Source organism: Heloderma suspectum, chromosome 17 (genome assembly GCF_057233095.1).
Source record: "Heloderma suspectum isolate Gila_16-S chromosome 17, 16-S_ref, whole genome shotgun sequence".
In the NCBI taxonomy this organism is placed as follows: Eukaryota; Metazoa; Chordata; class Lepidosauria; order Squamata; family Helodermatidae; genus Heloderma; species Heloderma suspectum.
Window position 1 is genome coordinate 6,794,922 of NC_139474.1, and position 22,844 is coordinate 6,817,765.

At 50.3% G+C, this 22,844-nt stretch overlaps 1 protein-coding gene across 2 annotated transcripts in view; it reads right to left on the bottom strand.

Moving 5' to 3' along the window:
* Window positions 1–820: 820 nt before the first annotated feature.
* Window positions 821–22,844, bottom strand: part of PELI3 (pellino E3 ubiquitin protein ligase family member 3) — a 37,680-nt gene continuing 15,656 nt past the window's right edge. For both annotated transcript variants that reach the window (XM_084824581.1, XM_084824582.1), the window contains exons 2-7: window positions 16,414–16,566; window positions 13,185–13,314; window positions 12,153–12,254; window positions 10,917–11,114; window positions 7,628–7,816; window positions 821–4,181 (exon numbers count right to left, since the gene is read on the bottom strand). In XM_084824581.1, the coding sequence (XP_084680707.1) occupies window positions 3,615–4,181; window positions 7,628–7,816; window positions 10,917–11,114; window positions 12,153–12,254; window positions 13,185–13,314; window positions 16,414–16,566 (1,339 nt within the window). In that variant the 3' untranslated portion in view covers window positions 821–3,614. The remainder of the gene's footprint in view (window positions 4,182–7,627; window positions 7,817–10,916; window positions 11,115–12,152; window positions 12,255–13,184; window positions 13,315–16,413; window positions 16,567–22,844) is intronic.

Genomic DNA, 22,844 nt, shown 5'->3' on the forward strand with positions numbered 1-22,844 from the left:
AAAATCAGAAGCACTTGTCCAGTACATAAGAACATAAGAAGAGCCCTGCTGGATCAGACCAAGGGCCCATCTAGTCCAGCATTCTGTTCACACAGTGGCCAACCAGCTGTCGACCAGGAACCCACAAGCAGGGCGTGAGTGCAACAGCACCCTCCCACCCATGTTCCCCAGCAACTGGTGTACATGAGCTCACTGCCTCTGGTACTGAAGGTAGCACATAGCCATCAAGACTAGTAGCCATCGATAGCCTTCTCCTCCAGGAATTTGTCCAACCCCCTTTTAAAGCCATCCAAACTGGTGACCATCACTACATCCTGTGGTAGCGAATTCCATAGTTTAACTATGTGCTGTGTGAAGACATCCTTCCTTTTATGCGCCCTGAATCTCCCTTCAACCAGCTTCATGGGATGACCCTGGGTTCTAGTATTTTGAGAGAGGGAGAAAAATGTCTCCCTCTTCACATTCTCCACACCATGCATGATTTTGTACACCTCTGTCACGTCTCCCCTGACCCTCCTTTTTTCCAAGCTAAAGAATCCCAGCTGTTGTAACCTTCTCCCATAGGGGAGTTGCTCCAGCCCCTTGGTCATTTTAGTTGCCCTTTCCTGCACCTTTTCCAGTATCAGAGTTAGTATGCCTCTGTATCCCAGTCGCTGGGGAACATGGGCAAGAGGGTGGTCTTGCGCTCATGTCCTACTTGTGGGTTTCCACTGTGTGAACAGAATGCTGTAAGAGATGGACGCTTGGTCTGATCCAGCAGGGCTCTTATGTTCTTAAGAACATTTGAAAAATGCACATAAAAATGCATACTTTTGAAAAATGCGCACAAATATGCTTTAATCAATGGGAGAAGGATGCGTACATTTCAATGATGCGCACAACTGATGCATACATTTGGAAGAATGTGCATGAGAATACACACGCATTTTTATGCAGAAAGAAAGAAAACAACGCTCGCAGTTTGATACTGACTTGAGTTGGAACGAGCTTCGAAACGCGAGTCAGAGAACTTTGGTGAGGTCCAGTTTCGCCGATTCACACATCCCTAAGCACAACCTAAATGCATACTTTTGAAAAATGCGCACAAATACGCTTTAATCAATGGGAGAAGGATGCGTGGCTTAGTGGTTAAGACACTGAACTGCAGACTGGAAGGTCAGCAGGTCAGCAGTTCGAGACCCAAGTGCTGCGTGATGGAGTGAGCTCCCGCCTTCAGTCCCAGCTCCTGCCAACCTAGCAGTTCGAAAGCAAGAAATTGCAAGTAGATAAACAGGTACCGCCTCGGCGGGGAAGGTGACAGCGTTCCGCGCACCACAGTGTTCAGTCACGCCGGCCACATGGCCACAGAAGTGTCTTCGGACAGCGCTGGCTCTTCGGCTTAGGAACGGGGATGAGCACCGCACCCAAGAGTCGGACACGACTGGATGGGGACATCTTTTTAGGCACAACCTAAGGAAACAGATCTTATCAGGGGCCAGGAGCACAGGGGCCAGTCCAAAGAAGCAGGGCCAGGAATCCTAGGTTGCAAGGTACTGAAAATGAAAATAAAGGTATAATTCCAGCTGCTCTCCCTGCCTAGGACCAAGGTTTATAAGCTGGAGTTTCTAAAGCTCACCCAGCACTCAACTGCAACATGTCAGAGCTTCCTGGAAGATTGAGCACCTTCCAATGCTTTCAGTATTTGAACAGGTGACATATAGGCACCATCTTCAACATTTTTATTAATGACTTGGAGGAGGAAGTGCAGGGAATGCTGGTCAAATTTGCAGATGACACAAAATTGGGAGGGATAGCTAATACTTTGGAAGACAGAAACAAAATTCAAAGTGATCTGGATAGACTGGATTCACAGTGATCTGGATAGGTCTATCGAAATGCAAAGGGTTTTTGGGGTGGCTTGGCCTTGCATGGGCAACTCAGACTTGCTCAAACTGGGTGGTTGAAATGGATTCACACGGCTGCCTGCATTTTTGGACTCTCCTTGGGGGCGGGGCGATTATGCGGACTGTCACGATGAACGCCCACGCTTCAAAATTTACTACTGAAAAAGAGGCATAGGGACATCAGAAGCTGCCTTATATTGAGGCAGACCCTTAGTCCGTTGACACTGAGAAGCAGCGGCTCTCCAGGGTTTTAGACATGCTGGCTGGGAATTATGGGACTTGCAATCCGACACAGCTGCAGGGCGCCAGGTTGCAGAAGGCCAGCATGAGGGTATTGCTCTATCGAGTCCTTTGATTGCCACCGGCTCTCCGAGGCTTCAACCAGAAAGTGGGAATTATCCCACCACCTGTTCCTTTTATCCGGGAGGTGTCAGGCTCTGAACCCGGCACCTTCTGCGTGCCAAACAGGTGCTCTGCCCCATAGCTCTGGACACCCCCGTTGCTCCCCATTCTGGGCAAACACATACCAACATTATGTGTTTTCCCCCATTGTTGTGGGACCCACATGGTTGGATCCCAAGAGCAATTCGCAGATGCAAAGCCAGGCCACCGTGAGGTAAGTGGGAGCTGGGAACAGGGCCGGTGGCAACGTCTTCAGGCACCTGAGGGGCCCCACATCGCAGCAGAGTGCTGCTGCTACCTCTCCCAGAGCTCCCTGGCACCACCGCCTCTGTCAGCACCTGCCCTCTTGGAGTGTGTGAGCAGCAACTGGAGCAAGAAGGCACCTCAGACGTCTTCACCTTGCTTTGTCGTCGCCGTCGTCGTGGATTGGGCCCAGGGCGAGAGAGGCAAGCAGGGGGTCCTCAATCTTTTTGGGTCGGTGGGCACATCTGGAATTCTGAGGGCGTGTCATGGCTGCCCATGGCTGATCACAAAATGGCTGCCACAGGGCGGCTTGCCCATTCACAAAACGGCTGCCGCGGCAAGCGTGGCCGGTCACAGAACACTCATTCCCCAGAAGGCGAAAAGAGGTGAGACTCAATAACGAGCCACTTGCCCAAGAACCGAATTACAAGGCGGAGGCGGGGGTCTGAGCTCCAAAACGCAAAACCGCTCTTTGGAACCCAAATAAAGATGGCGCCAGAGGGCGGCCCTCCGCGTGGCAGCAGGTCAGCCTCCCGGTTAAAAAGATTTTTTTCATCTTAAAAAATCTTAAGACGTAAAAGAAACATCAGGAGAGGCAGAGAGCCTGGCAGGCGCCAAGAGAGGAAGTCCATGGGTCCGTTGGTGCCGTTGCGCACCCCGGTGGATAGTGTCTGTGGCAAACACGAGAGGCTTGTTCATGACAGGGGGCTCACTGAGGCCATCCTGTCCCCCCAAATATGGACCTGATCCTGCCCCGCTTGCTTGCATACAGCGGAGGGCTGTCTCCAGGGGGAGGGGGCGTGAACTAGGCGGCAAATTTGGGGGGCACCAAACCACTCCCTGAATGTGGCGGCGTTCCGCCTCCTCCTCCCTCTCTTGGGTGCCAAAATACCTAGAGACAGGCCTGATACTGTGGACCCAGGAGCAACCAGGGGTGTGGGGAGACCTTCCTGTCAGAGTGAAAGGTGTTTTTAGTAAACCACGCAGACACACAGACCCCCTGAGCGGGCCAAATGGTTCTCCGATGTTGCTGTTTATTTCCCATCATCCCCCCTGGCCTCGCCAGCCCCCCCGCCCCGCCCCGGCTCAGTCGAGGGGCCCCTGGAAGATGAGGCGGACGAAGCCCTGCCGGCCCGTCAGCCACGTGCCGCAGAAGGGGCAGGCGGCGTGGAAGGCATGGGTGCCGTGGGGCAGCGGGATCTGTGCCCAGTACCGTACAGTCTTGGCCGAGCACACATGGCCGCAGGGGCAGAAGGCGTGGGTGGGCCGCCCGGCGTCCAGGTAGAGCCCCGACTCGCAGCCCAGCCACAGGGGCACGTAGGGCCCCGAGCGCCGGCACATGGGGCACTCACGCTCCAGGCTCCCCTTCTCCTTGCGGAAGCCCCAGGTGTGGAAGCCGTGGACGTGGCCGCAGTGGACATAGACCCAGGGCTGCTGCTTCTCCACCACGCCCCGCTGCGCCAGGCTGGGGAAGGCCAGGGTGCTGAAGCCCACCGGGCACTGGGGCCGGGCGGCGTTGATCTCCTGGCGCAGGGCCTCCAGCTGCTGCAGGGTGGGGGCGCGCAGGAGCCCCTCCGAGGTCCGCCACAGCAGCGTGGCGCCGCACAGGTCAACCAGCGAGCCGTCCTGCAGCACGTTGGACTCCAGCTCCACCTGGGGCACGGGAGAGAGAGAGCGGGGCGGGTCAGCGGAGCAGCCGTGTTGCCGGGCGCTGGCGGGGGGGGGGGGCGCTAAAACCACGGGGCTAGGGACATGAGAGCAACAGGAGAGCCCTGCTGGATCAGACCAAGGTTCCGCCTAGTCCAGCACTCTGCTCACAGCGTGGCCGACCAGCTGTCGACCAGGAACCCACGAGCAGGGCAGGAGCGCAACAGCACCCTCCCACCCATGTTCCCCAGCAACTGGAGAAGACAGGCATGCTGCCTCCGGTACTGGAGGGAGCACGTAGCCATCAGGACCAGTAGCTGTAGATAGCCTCCTCCTCCAGGAATTTGTCTAACCCCCTTTGAAAGCCATCCAAATTGGCGGCCATCACGACGTCTTACTTTCGTGCATTCCATAGTTTCACTCTGCGCTGTGTGAAGACGTCCTTCCTTTCGTCTGTGCTGAATCTCCCACCCATCAGCTTCATGGGAGGGCCCAGTTGGGTTCTGGTATTACGAGAGAGGGAGAAAAAGGTCTCCGCGTTCTCTCCACCAGGCATAATTCTGTACACCTCTGTCACGTCTCCCCTGGCCCTCCTTTTTTCCAAGCTAAACAATCCCAGCTGTTTTAACCTTCCCTCATAGGGGAGATGCTCCAGCCCCTTGGTTATTTTAGTTGCCCTTTTCTGCACCTTTTCCAGCTCTAAAATGTCTTTTTTTAAGTGTTGAGCCCTTCCGCCCCCCTCAGCCTGCCCCCCTTTGAGCCTGAGAAAGCCCGGTGCTGGAAGGGGAGCTTGGTGGAGAGAGGCTGAGGAATGTCTGACTCTTGTACTGTTTTTAAGCGGTGTTGTTTTAAGCTGTGTTGTTTTATTTTGAGGGTTTTATTTTTAATTTTTTTAGTTTGAAGTCGTTTTTAGTGATACATTTTTTGTATACCTGGTCCATGCGCTTTTATGTAAATGGCTTTTCAACGTTGTCTATTGTATTCCAAAGTTTTCACTTTTGTAAACTGTCTGGAGAGCTTCGGCTATGGGGCGGTACAGAAATGTAATAAATCAATAAAATAAATAAAGGTCAAAACTCTGTGGGGCTTGAAGAAGGACGGGCAAGCTTTACCTCCACAGGTGAGAGATGGGGAAGGAAGTCTTGAGAGGAGACGCAGGTGGGAGCTGGGAGGAAGGAAGGCCGATGTGATCAAATTATGCCAGGACTTCTCCATCTGGGCTGGCTGCCAGTCCATTTCCGGGCCTGATTTAAAGTGCTAAACATTCAAAGCCCCCCAATTATGGAATGATCTCCCTGATAGGCCCACCTGACACCAACATTATTATCTTTCCCGTGCCAGGTCAAGACCTTCCTCTTCTCCCAGGCAGCATATGACGAGTTTTAATCGATCCTGGATTTGTCTTATGGTTATGGTTGACTGCTTGAAGTCAAGATTTTAGATATGTGTTGTGTCTTTGTGTATATTGTCTGTTTGCGTGTGTTTTTCATGTAATTGGTTTTTAATACTGTATTAAAATACTGCATACTGTATTTTTAATGTTTTTAATCTTTGTAAACCGCCCAGAGAGCTTTGGCTATGAGGCGGTATGGAAATGTAATAAATCAATAATAAATGAGCTTCAGGCTTCAGGCTTGGGCATGGGACAGAAACGGCCTTGGTCGCCTTGGTGGATGACATGAGGAGGGCTCTGGATAGGGGTGAATGCTCCTTCCTTGTTCTCCTCGACCTCTCAGTGGCTTTTGATACCGTTGACCACGGTATCCTCCTGGACCGCTTGGAGGGGTTGGGCATTGGAGACACCGTATTGCGGTGGTTCCAGTCCTTCCTCTCCGGCAGGTACCAGAGGGTAGCACTGGGAGAGGAGGTTTCAGACCCGTGGCCACTCACTTGTGGGGTGCCACAGGGTTCCATCCTCTCCCCGATGCTATTTAACATCTATGTGCAGCCGCTGGGGGCTATCATCAGGAGGTTTGGGGTGCAGTGTCATTAGTATGCGGATGACACGCAGCTCTACCTCTCGTTCAAATCTTCACCAAGGTTGGCCGTAGAATCCCTGTCCAAATGTTTGGAGACGGTGAGTGGCTGGATGGGGAGGAATAAGCTGAAGCTGAACCCTGACAAGACCGAGGTACTTTTGGTGGGAGACAAGAGGTGGTTGGGGGATGTTGACCTGGTGTTGAATGGGGTACGGCTACCCTTGAAAGACCAGGTCCGCAGCCTGGGGGTCATTTTGGACTCCCAGCTGTCCATGGAGGATCAGGTGTCAGCTGTGAGCCGGACAGCGCTGTATCAACTCCATCTGATACGGCAGCTGCGCCCCTTCCTTCCCGACCATCTGCTCCCATCGGTAGTACATGCCCTGGTCTCCTCTCGTTTAGACTACTGTAATGCGCTCTACGTGGGGTTACCCTTGAAGATGGTTCGGAAGCTGCAGCTGGTACCTGATTAAAGGCAGCTGCCGGTGAGATCACATCACTCCAGTGCTGAAGGAGTTGCACTGGTTACCAGTTGTTTTCCGTGCCAAATTCAAGGTGTTGGTTTTGACCTTTAAAACCCTATATGGTTCCGGCCCAGCCTATCTCAAGGAGCGCCTCCAGCAACACCAGACAGGCCGCTTAACAAGATCAGCCTCGGATGGCCTTCTCTCTGTCCCATCAGCCAGGACAGCTAGACTGGTGGAGACGAGGGAGAGGGCCTTCTCTGTGGTGGCCCCCACTCTGTGGAACTCCCTCCCTAGGGAACTCCGCCATGCCCCCTCTTTAATGAGCTTCCGCCGTGCATTAAAAATATGGTTGTTCAGGCAGGCATTTGGGGTGGGTTAGGGTGTTTCGGAAAATGTTTTTACTGTAGAATTGTATTGTTTTAAACTGTTTTATTGTACACTGTACATCGCCCAGAGTGGCTGGGTGACCAGCCAGATGGGCGATTAATACATTTAATAATAAATAAAAATAAATAATAAATGGCCAGGTTATCTGCAGGATCGCCTCTTCCCATTATGTACTTGCCCGGACCCTGAGATCAGCTTCAGCATTGTCAACACTGACTCACAGCAGAGGCTGTCCAGGCTTTCAGGCAGGATCCTTTCCTAGCCTACCTGGAGGTTCTGGGAATCGAACCTGGGACTTTCTGCAGGTGCTGGACCACTGAGCAATGGCCCTCCGGCTGAAAATAAAGATCCCAGTCCTCATGGCACTGAGCAAAGGGCCGATTTAAATAGGAATATCAGCAGCTGCCACGTACGGAGTCTACGTGTCTAGCCCAGTATTTTCTACATTGACTGGCAGCAGGTCTCCAGGGCTTCCTTTGTTCTACTTGGAGATGCCAGGGCAGAACTGGGCATCTTCTGTGTGGAAAGCTGGAGTTCTACCTCTGATAGGGTGGGACAAACTCTCTTCAGCTTGCAGTAGACCCCCCTTCCTGTCCCACCCAGCCTGCCTCCAACGTACCAGCTTTCCCCGCTGCTGCGCTGAGCGGCTGTCGCGCAGGGCGTACACGTTCCCGCACACCGAGATCTCGCGCCACACGCCCGGCGTGGAGTCCTCGCTGAAGCCGCCGTTTGGGTGCATCACCAGCACCCCGTTGGTTGTCAGCCCGTCCATCAGCCCGTCCGGAGTCCGCCACTTGGCCGCCCTCTCCTGCCAATGAAACCAGAGACAGGCATCACAGCACCGCTTGGGCGGGGGGTAGGCCGGGGCGAGGGTTGTCTTGGTCTGCATCGCTTCCTTCCACGCAGGAAGATGGGACTGGGTGTCTTTCCCAGAGGCAGCCCCAGCGGCTGCTACCCAAGGTTTATTCTAAGCGCAGCTCTTCCGACCCACAGGCAGCCTCCCCACGCAACGGTGTGAAAAAGGCAAACTCCATGTGAGGCATAATTAGGGAAGGAACTGAGAATAAAACTGCCAAGATCGTACTGCCCTTATACAAATCTATGGTGCAAACAACACTTCGAATACTGTGCACAGTTCTGGTCACCGCACCTGAAAAACAATATGATAGAGTTGGGAAAAGCACAGAAAAGGGCAACGGACATGATCAAGGGGCTGGAGCATCTCCCCTATGAGGGAAGGTGACAAGAGCTGGGATTGTTTAGCCTGGAAAAAAGGAGGGTCAGAGGAGACATGACAGAGGTCTACAAAATTATGCCTGGTGTAGAGAATGTGGACAGGGAGACATTTTTCTCCCTGTGTCAAAATACTAGAACCCAATGGGGTCATCCCATAAAGCTGATTGATGGGAGATTCAGGGCGCATAAAAGGATGTCTTCACACAGTGCAGAGTTAAACGGTGGAATTTGCTACCACAAGATGTAGTGATGGCCACCCATTTGGATGGCTTTAAAAGGGGATTGGACAAATTCCTGGAGGAGAAGGCTATTGATGGCTGCTAGTCCTGACAGCTATGTGCTACCTCCAGTAGCAGAGGCAGTGAGCCTGTGTCCACCAGTTGCTGGGGAACATGGGCGGGAGGGTGCTGCTGCGCTCCTGCCCTGCTTGTGGGTTCCTCGTGGGCAGCTGGTTGGCCACTGTGTGAACAGAAGGCTGGACTGGATGGGCCCTGGGTCTGACCCAGCAGGGCTCTCCTGATGTTCTTATGTGCAGTCAGGTAATCTTAGACTCAGGGCTGAATGGCCTTACCAGCAAAGACTCTTTAGATCGGGGTCCCCAATCTTTTCTTGACCCATAGGCACATGTGGGAATTTGAGAAACTGCTGTGGGCACTACCACAAAAGGCCTAATCGGTGAGTGCATCATCACTCTGATGTCTATTTGTCATGTCTATGAATGTTAGGCTGCGTTTTATTCAGCATTTTTTTTCTTTTGTGTCCATTGAACATCACAACTGCTCTTTAATAAGGGATTGTCTAATTCGGCTAATTGCTGGCAAGGCAATACAGGTAATGCTTCTTTTAAATATATGTTTTGGCGATGTCCAGTAGTTGGTTCTTTTTGTGAAAAGTTATTACACAGATCAATTTGGTACTGGAACAGTCTTTAATATTCACTGATGTATGCACTCTTTTAAATTATTGACTTGCTCCATGGAAATTAACAAATGGTCAGCGTAAATGGATTCTTCGTGCCGCTTTGACAGCTAACAGACTGAGACTCCTACATTGGAAGGATAAACACTCACCTCCTATAATGCAATGGACTGAGGACTTTCCGACGCTTTCAATATTTGAACGGGTGGCATATAGACACTGCCTTCAAATGGATACTTCTTTGTATATTTGGTCTGCTTTCATTGACGCCTATGTATAATTGCTAGAAAGTTGTATGCGTGTCGGAAGTATTCATTGCTATGGATATAAACAAATCCATGTACCTTTATTAAAAGAATGGGGGGGGGTTTGCACCCACACAGACAGATGCAAGGGACTTTTTTTATCTGAAAGAACAGGAAAAAGGGAAGCGGAAATGAGAATGAATAGAGAAAGGAAGGAAGGAAAACTAAGGGTGCAATCCTATGCACATTTAGGCAAGAAAAAGACTTAGAACTCCCACCATTTCCCCCAGGCCATGCCCCTTTCCCTGGCCCCACCCCCTTTCTCCCAGCCACCAATCATTTGGCAGTTTTCTAGCTTTTCTGCAGTTTGTTCTCCATTCTAAAAGATGGTAATGCCTCTCCTAAGTTATTGGGAGTAAGATCGTGAAGCAACAATATGCTGGCAGTTTTTGCATTTTTGGCCCCACCGCTTTTGGCCCTGCCCATTGCTGGAATGCAGCCCCCAAGCGCTTCTCCGAAAAGGGATTTGGCCCTCAGACTGAAAGAGGTTCAACACCCCTGTTCTAATGTATCTTCTTGCCAAAAATGGGACCATCCGCTTGCCTCCCCCATCCGCCTCAACAGATCGGAATAATCCCCTGTGTCAGGAATGGACCTGAGCGTGTGGAGGAGATGTCTAGCAGCTCAGATTCAGAATGGGAACAGCAAGAACAGAGGGAGGCACCCTCCCTAGAGAGCCCAGATATGGTGAGACTTTCTTCTCAAGACCTTGACACACAGATGGCCCAGGCTGAACAGCTCCTCCATTCCTCCACCATTTGAACTCAAGTTTTGGAGGAGGAGGAGGAGGCGGGGCATGATTCAAGGGATGTTAGGGTCCGTCGCAGAGCGAAGCGGGAAAAGTTAGGGGCAGGGATCAGATGCTCGTGGAAGCCAAAGTAGCAGGGAGCCACCCGAATGAAGGGGCATCCCTGCAAAGCTAGACTGGCTGAGAAGCTCTTGCCCAGACTGCTGGCAACTTCCCTAACTTCCACTTTGGCTCCTCTATTGATATTAGTAGATGTGCGGATTACCTGGTTCTATGCAGTCTGCAAGTTTTGTAGAATTTGCATTTGTAATGGAGCTAGCAGTTAACCAATAAAGTGCCATTAGCCTGGAGCTTTGTTTTCTGGAGTGTGTTGGTTGTGAAGGGAGAGGACGGAGGAACACGACTTTCCGCATACGCCAAACAAAATGCGCTGCAGGGGGGTGCTGACGGAGCAACGCTTCAGATGACTCAAGTAAGCAAGCCAAGCTGTGTGGCAGGCAGAAATAGAGAACATCGAGATTTCCCCAACGTCTCAGCTCTCTGCAGGGAAAAAATGCAGCCAGGTGGATTTCTGCGCAGCACAGAGCCGCTATGTTCTCTTTGGGTCGCAAAAGGCCCTGTCCTTATCCACTGCATATCACACACACGCACGAACACATGTGAAGATGCATGCGCACACACCGCTCTGGCGACTCACTCACTCCAAGGAAAATGTTGCGGGAGGCGTCAAAGCCGGCAGCATAAATGCGCGCCGTGTAGGGGGGGTTCCTCTCGCAGATGACGCGGCAGGCAAAGCGGGAGATGGTGCTCTGGGCCGACTGGCCGTCGATGGCCGAGTTGGCCCCGGGGGCTGTGTCCGTCACAACGAAATCAATCATACTCTCTGTGGAGCGGCCGATCTGGGAATAAAAGGAGGTGGGCCAGGAGAAAGACAAAACGACATAAAATAACGCACTGACATTTGTCTGCTTCCTGAATATTTATTTATTTACAATTATTTTTAGGCTACCTGGAAGGGTGGGAACCCTCTCAAGGCCGCATACGAAATAAAAACAATACCCCACCACGGAAAACAAATACGACAGAAAATCAACACCTCTGCTATCGACCTGTTAATTTTCAACCGGCTTTCGGCATTCAGAAAATCACATTTTGCGCTGAACAAAAGAACCTGAAACTGAACAACGTTATCGTTGCAGCTGGTTTTATGGTTGGCTTCTATGGTTGTCTTTCTTGTTTTTATCGCTTTTAATATTTTAACTGCTTTTATGCATTTTCTTGCTGTGAGCCGCCTTGGGAGGGCTGCTGCCCTGAAAGGCGGCCAAGAAATGTTTTAAATCAATAAAGAAATAAATGACAATCTGAGGAAGAGAACGGAAGGGAACCCTCAGCACCATTCCATCCACAGAAGATGTTCATCAATTTACTGCAAGGGGGAGGAACCTTCGGCCTGGAGTCCCAATCCAGCCCTACGAGGTTCTCCCAATGGCCACGCTCCTTTCCCCCAACTACCAGTTATTTGGTGGTATCCCACCGTTCGTAGCTTTCCCCCCTATTCTAAAAGGTTGAAATGCCTCTCGGAAGGTGGTTAGTTTCAGTAAGAGCTTCAAGCTAAAATATGCTGGGATTGGGGGTGTTTTTATCCCTGCTCCTTTTACGTTTGCCTGCACCCCCTTTCCCTTCTGCCCCGCTCACTGCTCTACAGCAGCCTTCCCCACCCCGGCACCCTCCAGATGTCCTGGACTACAACTCCCATCATCCTCCTGCTGTCATGTGACCAACACACCTGAAGGGTACCAGGTTGCAGAAGGCTGCTCTATGGCAGGAAAACCTGTACCCACCGAGTTTCTGCCCCTCAGGCAAGCTGATCAAGCACAGGAGCCCTGACCGAAAAAAGGAAGTGGCAACCCCGTTCCTGCTGCCGGTGTCATAAGTACCTGGAACATGTCAGTCTCGCTGTCGTGTGTATATTCGACGATCACCGAATGGCTTCGGGAAAGGGTGTATGAGATGCTGTGTTGCCCTTTGTTACTCAGTGCCTGTTGGGCAGAGGAAATGGGACAAGTAGCCACGGGAACATCTTAAAGCTCCTCTCCACATCTGGACGCATTGCTCCTACTCTACCGACCAAGCCGGAGATAACCCACACCCCTTCCAATCGTACGCAGATTGGACTCAGCACCTGCTCAAGGACAAGCGCCAGGTCAGCTGTACATTGGAAGCTGCCTTCTACCGCATTTGTTTAAAACAAAAAAAGGCAAGCTTCTAGCCCTCATGGTTTCAGAGAAAAATTACTAGGTTGGTAAACATATGAAGCCACCTTCTACAGAGTCAAACCATTGATCTATCTAGCTCAGTATAGCTGGTTTTCCTAGCCCTTCCTGGAGATGCACTCTACCCCTGAGCTATAGTCCTTCCCCTAAAAAGAAAGTAAGATTCCAGTCCTCATGATCCTGCATAAAGGGCTGATTGATATAGGCAAATAGGAAGCTGCCTTCTACTGAATCAGATTATAGGTCCATCAAGGTCAGAATGTTCTACCTTGCCTGGGTTACAGGCAGGAGTCTTTCCCAAGCCTACCTGGAGATGCTGTGAATGAACTTAGGGCCTTCTCTGCGCAAAGCAGGTGCTCTGAGCTATCCCCTTCCTCTCTGCAGAATGGCATCCTCTTATCCCAGGCCAAACTGACCCACGGTAACTGCTACATTTGGGCTCAGTGATCAATGTCTAGAAAAAGGAGCGCTGGGGTTTAAACGACATCCTCCAGCCAGGACTTGCATCCCCTAATTCCAATCTGCGGAGATGATCCGTGCGATTCTTGGGAAAGGAAACGTTACTTTGCACATGCTCAGAGCCACACCCCTTTGCTCTGGCATCACTTTTTCCTGGGCTTGATGCCGGCATAAAATAGGGTTCCACATTTAAAGCCAGCGGCCTTTTTGGTCGCCAGGAGGGGGCTTTGGACTCACCTTGGACACAAGCGGTGTGGAGATGTGGTGGATGACATCGGGTTTAACCCCATTGGCTTTGGGCCGCTTGAACAGCGCCAATCTGCTCCGCCTCCGGACCTTGTCGCCATTGGGCAAGGAGCCGTTGTACCTATGTCGGGAGAGGCCGAGACAGCAATGCGTCACACTCATGCTTCGTGCAGAGCTCAATCGAACATGGCCCCTCTTCAAACCCTGGCGGGAGTTCAGGGTTTAAATCCAGGATTTCAAATTTCAAATGTCTGTTTTCTGAATTTTGAGGCACACTTTTCGTGTGTGTGTGTGTGTGTGTGTGTGTGTGCGCGTGGGTATATATATATATATATATGGAATATATATATGAATTCATATATATGGAATATATGTATGAATTTGCCTTAAAAATGTTTTAACCTGGTGTTTCATTCTTTTATCGCTGTTGTTCATTGCTCCAAAATCTTCTGATGTGGAGCGGTATATAAATGTTGTACATCCATCCATAAATAAATAAATAAAAATTTTAAACAAATAAAACTTTAATAAACAATAAGACAACTTGGGAATACATTAACTACCATCTGTTGTCAATAGCCTATGTTACGATACAGAGATTGCTTCACCCATGCTCTGTTCATTTATCCTACTCCATATCTTGTTATCCTAATAAATCTTTCCATAATTGACCAGGAGGCTGTGGTGGTTTTAATGTTTCCTTGTGCCTAATTATGTAATTTATAAATGGATGACAAGTTGCACAGACGTCTTGTTTGCAGTTAATGTTCCTAGTTGCTCTTTTGACTTGGGGCAGCTTTTCCATAAGAGCGATTGACCAAACCCTGAGGTACCGCTGCTGTGATGTGGGTTTGTGCGTTCCTTTCCAGCTGGCTGCAATTTCCATCCAAGCTGCTGTTCAGGCAAAAGGAACTCTTAAGTCTTGTGAATAAATGTTTACGGCAACAGTAGGAACCTGCATGTACATTCTTTTCTTTTGTTTTTGCAAGCTATTTTCTGAAATATCAGAAATCTGATTCCTGAGCATTCCCTGCAATGCAGAGAGAGAGAGAGAGAGATCCAAAACAACTGATCCAGAGAGACTACGGAAGACTTCAGGCTTCCAAGATCTACTTTGTTTATTTTACTAGAACCCTGAGATTCTCCAACTGGAACTTGGTGCAATACATTCGAACTAAAGAATTCTGAGCCCAGGAAATTGTTTTGAGTGTCAGAACTGAGCGGAGTTCACAGTCCTTCCACATAAAAATCCACTCCTGGTTATCCCAAGCCTTCTTCATTTTGGCAGTATAATTTATGGCAGAGTCAGGGAAGCAATTTTGTTGCCCCTGTTCTTCAATGATTGGGAATCAATCAATCCAGATCTATCTTCCCCCACTCCTGGATTCTACAATGCTGATGTTGGTGACTTAGCTCCCAGTTCCTTATTTGGACGGACGTTTGACACAGAGCGCAGTCAGTAAACTTGAGTAGGAATTAAAATGTATACTTTAATGGCCAGTTAGGCCACAGTTAGGGTGGTCACTGATGCATTGCCAAAAGGGCACCGCTTTGCATAAAAATTGCACATGCTGATGTTTACGTATAGGTGAACATTTGGAAAGAATGACTTTAATTTAAATGGAAATACATCTCACCCTAGTGAGAGCCAGTGTGGTGTAGTGGCGGGAGTGTTGGACTAAGAGCCAGGAGATCCAGGTTCTAGTCACCCCTCGGCCATGGAAGCTCACTGGGTGACTTTGGGCCAGTCACAGACTCTCAGCCCAACCCACCTCACAGGGTTGTTGTTGCGAGGATAAAATGGAGAGGAGGATTATGTAAGCTGCCTTGGGTTCCTTGCAAGAGGAAAAAAGGCGGGATATAAATGCAATCAGTCAATCAATCAAGGGGAAGACTGGGTTCGATCCTGACTTAGTCATGCTTAGCGTAGACCCCTTAACATCAACAGGACTTAAGTCAGACATGGCTTACTTGTCGGACTGATTTCAATGGTTGTACTCTAAATATGACTAAAGCCACAATCCTATGCGTATTTAGACAAAAACAACCCTCCTACAACAGGAGTCCCCACCCAGCCCAGCACAGGATTACGTGTTTAGTTTGGATCCAACCCGCTGTGACCTGGTGAGCTGTGTGCCCCGTGCTCAGTCTGCCATCCACGTGATGCTGACTGTGGATGGGTGACTTCAATTGGAGATACCTTCAAAGAGAAGGAATCTCCCTTGTTAAGCGGGACACATGGCCCCCCTATCTAAAAGTTAAATCTCTGCATTTGTTTGTGGGGAATGGATGCATTTTGATATATATGCATCTATGGCACACGCTTTTACATTTAGAAAACAATGGTTACTGGGTTGATTAGAAATGTAGTAAAATAAATAATATAATTTAATGTGCGCACATGGGCACAACATGTCGGTGCCCCCATAGCCCAGAGAGTAATCACTACTGAAAGTGTTTAAAGGTGCAATTCTGTGCATGTTTAGACAGAAAAAAGTCCTACAACTCCCAGCATTCCCCAGCCAGCTGGCTGGGGAATGCTGGGAGTTGTAGGGCTTTTTTCTGTCTAAACATGCATAGGATTGTGCCCTACGTTGCTCTCATTCTACCAGAAGTACAGGTGGCATTTAAAAAAAAGCCAATATGAGAAAGCAACCTACTTGTGAAGCACTGAACTCCTTTGAAAAAGAGAGAGTCTGGGAGACAGATTATATAATGGAAAGTCATGTGTGTGGCAGGGATGCCTACTGTGTTTACTCAGGGGTGAGAGAAAAAATGCTCTGTACATGCTCGGGCCTTGCGCTCGCCACCTTTTCCTTTACTACTTCATGCTCCAGCACTGAGCCCAGGGAATAGAAAGAAGGACCTGGGTCTATATCAGCAGTGGTGTCGTGGCGCTCGGGCTCACAGGGACGGAGCCCTGGCACTTTTTTGATTAGCAGGGACGCTGATGTCATCTTCCGCCCCCCTCAGAGGTCCCTGCTCCCATGAGCTTACCTGCAATCCTCACAATAGCTGGGGAGAAATGAACAATACATTCTTTCTTGTTGCACTTGTAGAGCTGGTTTGTTGATATGGGATCCGCACAGCTGCCTCAACATTTGGACTCTCCTTGGGGCTGTTGCTATAGGGGCTATCATGTGAAGCTCCTGCTCCAAAATAGTTCACTGCACCACTCTGCATTAGGCCCTGTCCTGTGGAGAGGGCTCCCTTCACTTACCCCAGGACAATCAGCTCCCCGTACTTCACCGGCTCCTTGGTCAACAGGATACTGTCCCCTGGAGAAGGGTAAATGCGGCTGCTTTTGGGGCAAGCTCGCCGGAGATCTAGTGACTGGGAACTCACTGCTTCAGGGCTCCCTTCTAGCACCATCCTGCAAGGACAGGTCAGAGCGGATAGGGTCACTCTTGGGCCTCGGTTCCTAAAATAAGAGGTACTGGGACAGACCCTTGCACTTTGACATTGTTTTCCTAGCACTAGGCACGTGGTATAACAATAACAATGACGATGGCAACAACGACAATATACTCTCATTGCACGTGGCATTTTAACAAAAAACAAGGGACAAGGTCCCTGCCCCAATGACTTTGCAATGAAAATTCGACACAAGTGAAAGAACAGAGGAAAAGCAGAGGGAAGTGGAGGCGGTGGTGTGACATGTCTTTAGGCTTGGTTACAGGCTCACAAAGCAAGCCTATGTGTGTCTACTCAGAAGTAAGTCCCATTGAATTCAACGGAACTTGCTCCCTGCTAAGAATGATTAAGATTGCAGCCTTAGTTACAGGGATAGGGAGCCTGTAGCACTCCAGATGTTGCTGGACTGCAAGTCCCATCATCCCTACAGTGGGACTTGTGTAAGAGTCAGTGCGGTGTAGTGGTTAGAGTGTGGGATTAGGACTGGAGAGATACAGGTTCTAGTCCCCACTCGGCCATGATGCTCACTGGATGACGTTGGGCCCATCACTGACTCTCAGCCTACCCTACCTCACAGGGTCATTGTGAGAGGAAGAGGACAATGTGAAGCGCTTTGGGCTCCTTGGAGAAGGGGGAGGCAACTTTTCGGGCTTGCGGGCACATTTGGCAATGTGAGAAACTGTCCTGGGCACTGCCACAAAATGGCAGACATGGCAAAGGTCAAAGCACCTGCCCCAAAGACTGAGCGCGCAAGGCAGAAGTAGGGTTTGAGAGCCAAAACGCTAAACAATTTCTTTGGACCCAGAGTTTGCAGCACCAACAGGAACCTATTTCACAGCAATCCCAGCTGCTGGTAAGAAAATGTGTTAGAAAGAAGTGGGAAGGGTAGAGGACCTCGGCAGGCGCCCAGAAAGATGTCTGGGGTACATCACTCTCCCTGGGCACCATATTGCCTACCCCGCCTTGGAGGAAAAGGAGGGATATAAATGTAACAAATAAATACAGAGAAATAAAATCCCACACCATTGGCTCTCCTGCATACAGCTGATGGGACATGCAGTCGGACAGCATCCGGAGGACCTTTTGTTCCCTATCCCTGCATTGGGGTATTGGCTGTGTTGGCTGCTCAAAGGGAAGGACTAAGGCACTCCGCATATGCACAGAAGCTTGTTAAGACCGAATATGCTTTGACGGATCCCGCCCTTGCACTGTCACATTGCAAGGCTGGCTGGACTGCTTCCCAGCATTCAGCTGTTGCCAGGTCACACTGCCCGACCTCGGCTCTTCCCTCTAAGCATCCGACAGTAAACACCTCCTAGCATCTCCTGGTTTCTAAGGCCGGTCCTGACCTTTTGCATCCCCCGGTGTCGCCATGGCAACAGCCCTAACTACCTCCTGTTGCTACGGCAGCAGTTCAGGCATGCCTCCTGGTTGCCATGGCAACGCTCTCTTCTCCATCCTGTCATCTGCTAGGGGAGGAAGAGGAGGCTGCTGTGGTCCCTTTAAAGCCTTGAACGGCCTCCTATTCCGGCCCCCAGTTTGGGGGTCTCGTTCACAGGATATCACACACACGTAACGTGCGCACCCACGCGGGGAAGGGAATTGCAGGAGGCTGAAAACGGATCGTTTTTCACAACAACAACAAACCAAACCGGGTTTAATTGGAGCTGGGCCTAGCACAGGCCTCACACACTGGCGGCAGGACTATTTTTTTTTGGTGCCAGGGTGCAGCTCTGTAGCATCGGAAGCAATAAAGGAGAGCAGGCCTCTGAGCATAGGCAGGGTGCATTTCTGCTCAGCACTGAGCGACCATAGTCTCCCTCACCCCCCACATACCTAGATGGGTTATGGAGCAGGTTTGTAGATCAGAGGACATGGTTTCAGTCCCAGCCAGTGCTGGCTCCAGGTTTTGGGAGGCCTTTGGGCAAGGCACCCCCAAGTCAGCAAGTCTGCTTTCGCACCACATTGGCACCCGCTCCTTCTCATCCTTCCCATCGTCACTACCACTTGCTTGTTTGCCAGCCACAGAGCCAGTGAGCAAGGAGGCCGTGGCAACTCCTGCCCATCCTCCTCACCACCACTGTCGTCCGGGCCGGAGCGAGAGGCAGGCGAGCAAGCAGGCTGCAAGGGTGAAGAGGAGGAGCAACTCCAGGGGGGCCTTGTCAGTGGGCCCCTGCGGGGGGGGGGAGGCTCAGCAGGTGCCCAGCCATGCCGACCCTTGACGCCAGCAATGGTCACAGCATCTCTCTTTTAAAAAAATCACATTAATTCAGCACTACTTGTAAATGAGTTAATATCTCACTGCATGTGGGTTGCAGTGACCCACTGGTGAGAGCAAGGCTTTCTGCACATATTCCTTGAGATGTCCCAGGGTCAAAACCAGGATCAGGGCCCCCGCTATATAGTTCGCGTGCACAGCGACTTTGCTACACCACACGGGCCCCCACCGACAACTGCATTGCCAGCGCATCCACACTGCCCCGAAAGATCAGCGGCTGCCAAGCCCTTCCCAGCACAAACAACATTATGGCTGCAATTTTGCTCCTTTCTATTTCTGGAACCAAAGCATCACTGTTGACTCAGGTGTGCAGACCGCCACAATAACACCTTGAACCTTTAGGCCAGCAACTACACAAGAAACAGTCACGGCCCAAACAGCATCGCAACAGGACAGCGACAAACATACAGGCCCCAACACTGACATCGGACAAAACAACGCAAACCCACGTCATAGTACACAACAAAGTTGCAGAACCTTGGGGTCCCCAGATGGCCACCCCCTTCCCCCTGACCCCACTTCCTTTCCCCCAAACTCTGATCTTTAGGTGGTTTCCCCAGCTTTTGTACCGTTTTCCCCTCTCTCTACAAGGCTGAAATTTCCTCCTCTTCACTCAAAACTATACATCCTGGATAAACAGTTAAGAAGTCTTGGCCTGATCCATACAAATCGGGCCGTTAAGAATGAACTCCACTCAAACTCCTCAAATATATATGCTGCTTTGCCCCCAAGGAATTACTGAAATGGGTCCAGAAAGGTACTACAGGCTGGAAGCATTGACGCCGGGGCTCAAGGAAGGCTGAAATAACCTACATTTTGTGCAAAAATCAGCCACGTTTTCAACATTTTGGATTTGGGAAGGCTTAGGTGTTTAGTCTGGAGGCAATGTGGAATTGCACATGGGCAGAGTTCAAACTTGTGGGATCTACTTTAGTTTTTGCTAGAAACCCAAGATCCGCCACCTGGAGCAAGGTGCGAAATCGTGGTTCAGAGGGCAGAATCAGTTACCCCAGATGCTGTACCCTGGGATAACCTGTATATACTAGTATAAGTTACTACAGATCAGGAATTGTTATGCTAAACTCTGAAACTGACCAGCAGAGCCCCATAAAACCCTGGTCGGAGGCAACCAATAATTATCTATTATTACAAGTGGGTAACACTGGGGCTGAGACATAAGCAGAGATTTGCTTTTCTGTGTTTCCCAACTTTTTAACTTGCAATTCTGTATGCTGTTGTTAAACTGTTGGGAGTCAGGACAAAAAGCCTTCCTAACCCACTGCAAATCACCCAGACATCTAAAGTAGATCTTGATCCATCCTCTCCTTGTCCCCTGCTCTGCCTGCCTTTAAAAAGAGAAAGCCTTATATATCCAGCAGCATTTCACCACTGAGAAGGTTATGCAAAGAATTTAAATTGCACGGATATGCTCTGCTTTTTGCCTCCCCCCACCCCCCGAAAGCCATTTCAAGCAAGGGGAATTTCCCCCTGTGTTATCTATACTCAGGGGCTAGCATTTGTAGGAACTATAGGGATACTAGATGTCTGGGGCAGGGGAAGGTTGTGTCTTGTAGGGCAGTTGTGTGCGAGGGATCCCTGGGGTAAATCCAGAGACAGGCAGCAAGCCCAGAGGGGTTGAATTTCCAGAGAAGGCTGGCCAATGAAATTTAAAATGTACCTTGTTTGCTCAAAAGTGACACAGGAAGGGCAAATCAGCAAATAACAGAAACATTAATAAAAATGAGAGTTTCCCAGGGGTGCTATACTTTGAGGTGTGGAGAGTGGGAGGAAGCCAGGTAATTGTATGACAAGAAATCTAGAGATCCACGTGCCTTGAGGTCTAGGAGCATGAGTGTATGGGTAAGGGCCTGCAAAGATGGGGTGGGCTGTGAAGGAAGAACAAGGAAGAGAGTTTCCCTGAGCACATGTAAAGTGTCGTTCCACTGAGCCTCTACACACCTTTGGAATAAGGGGCATGAATTCTGGTCAGGGAGGGTATGGCTTCTAGACAGTTTTGTGTCCTCTTTAGGGGAGGCATTATGCTTTGGAGTGTGTGTGTGTGTGTGTGTGTGTAGGGGTGTGTGTGTTAATGTTGTTATATTGGGATACTCTGGAGCAGGGGATATATTGGAACTGAGATAAGTGGCCGAGATCCTCAAAAACTATGTTTCCAAAAAGCATGTGTGCAATCTGTAGGATTCAAGCGGTGCATTGGAGTGGTGGGCCAAATGTTTTTGGGGTGGCTGGATTTCAAGAGGGCCATGTGCTGAAATCGCAATGTGTGTTTGCTGGGAGACGCACACACATGCCAGGGTATGGGTTGAGTATGGCTTGTCATTGAACTGTGGGTTGTTGTTGAATCATGGCTTGTTGTGTTGTGTGAACCCAGCCGCACTAACAAACCATGGTTTGCTAACCATGAACAACCCACAGTTCACAACCCAACAACAAACTATGGGTTCTCTTCATGGGTTGTTCATAGTTACCATGGTTTGTTAGCGCAGCTGGGCTCACAACACAATAACCCATGATGCAACAACAACCCATGGTTCAGTGGCAACCCACACTCAACCCGTACCCTGGCATGTCATGTTGTGTGAACCAGGTCTCAGCTCTCAGGATTTCTAAGGTGCTGGGGTGGGTGGGCATGCCAAGGGGGCTGAATGAGGACAGGCGGGATTATATACTGCTATGTTGGTGTGCTAGGAAGGTTGCATTTGGGGGGCAGATGTACAGAACTTACTTGCAAGGGGGTGGGAATCGATGGTGTTTGGGTAGAAGTGGAAAGAGAGGGGATACATCCTGCCAAATTAGGGTGAGGGGGAGAAATAAATAAAAGTGCAAGAGGGTCCAGGAGCTTTGGGGAGGGCATTCTTGCTGTGCTATTTGCGGGGAGATTTCACAATGCAGTGGGGAAGTTTTCCAGAGAAGTGTGCATCAGGATATGATCTGGGAGTGGGGTGCGCAGGAGAGTATGGCCTCCTGGTATGAGAGCATGCTCTCCTCAGAGGAGAGTATGGCCTCTCAACACTATGAGAGTGTTGGGTTTTGGAGAAGAGGCCCTGATCTTGCTACTTTGGGTTGCGGGGGGAGGGGGGGCTGCCTTTTGAGGAAGGAGCCGGGCTGGGTACTGAAGCCGCTGGAGAAATGTTGATGGGGTTTTGGGGTTGTTCTGTGCCTCTCACCCAGGGAAACTGTAGAGTGAACCTGCATTGTTGGGGGTGCGGGGTGGGAGGCATGCAGTGGGGAAACATTCTGGGAAGGAGGGGTCATTGCATTTTTAGGGATGCTATTTTGACAGTGGCCCTTTGCAATACAGAGAAAGGTAGGCAGACAAATAGATTTTCCTGCATCTTTTTTCCTAATTGCAACAGAGTTAGCAAAAGGTAAACATGGGCAGATGAAGGAAACTGGCCATGGGGGGGGGGGGCGACACCAGACAGTTTTGGGTGGATGGGTAAGAAATTAAGGAACACCTGGGCAGATTAGGGGTGGGTGGTGAAGAATGAGGGGACGACAGAGGCATCTGAGGACACCCAGGCATTTTTGAGGTCCTGTTTGCGAGGCTATGGATCACGGGGCAGAAGAAATTAAAAGGCAGCCTGTCAAATTTGGGCGGGGGGGGGGGTGGTGGTGGTGGTGCGTGTGTCTTGATGTTAAGGTTCGGAGTTAATGGGAAGGCAGAGAGATTGTGTGTGTGTGTGTGTTATGGGGGGGAGGTTAGGAAGAAGGGGGTGCAGGAGGAAATCAAAGGGCACACAGACACATTCAAAAGATCTGGTATATTGCCCAGATCTGAGAAATTAGGAAGACCCGGTTTTAAGAGACACCTTGCCAGTTTGAGTGTGGTGGGAGGAAGGGGGCATAGGAATTGCGGGGGGGGGGCATAACCGTTAAGGATCAGTAGGTTAGAGCTGGGGGGCGTAGGAATCGAGGGGGGCAGATTTGGGGTGGGTGGG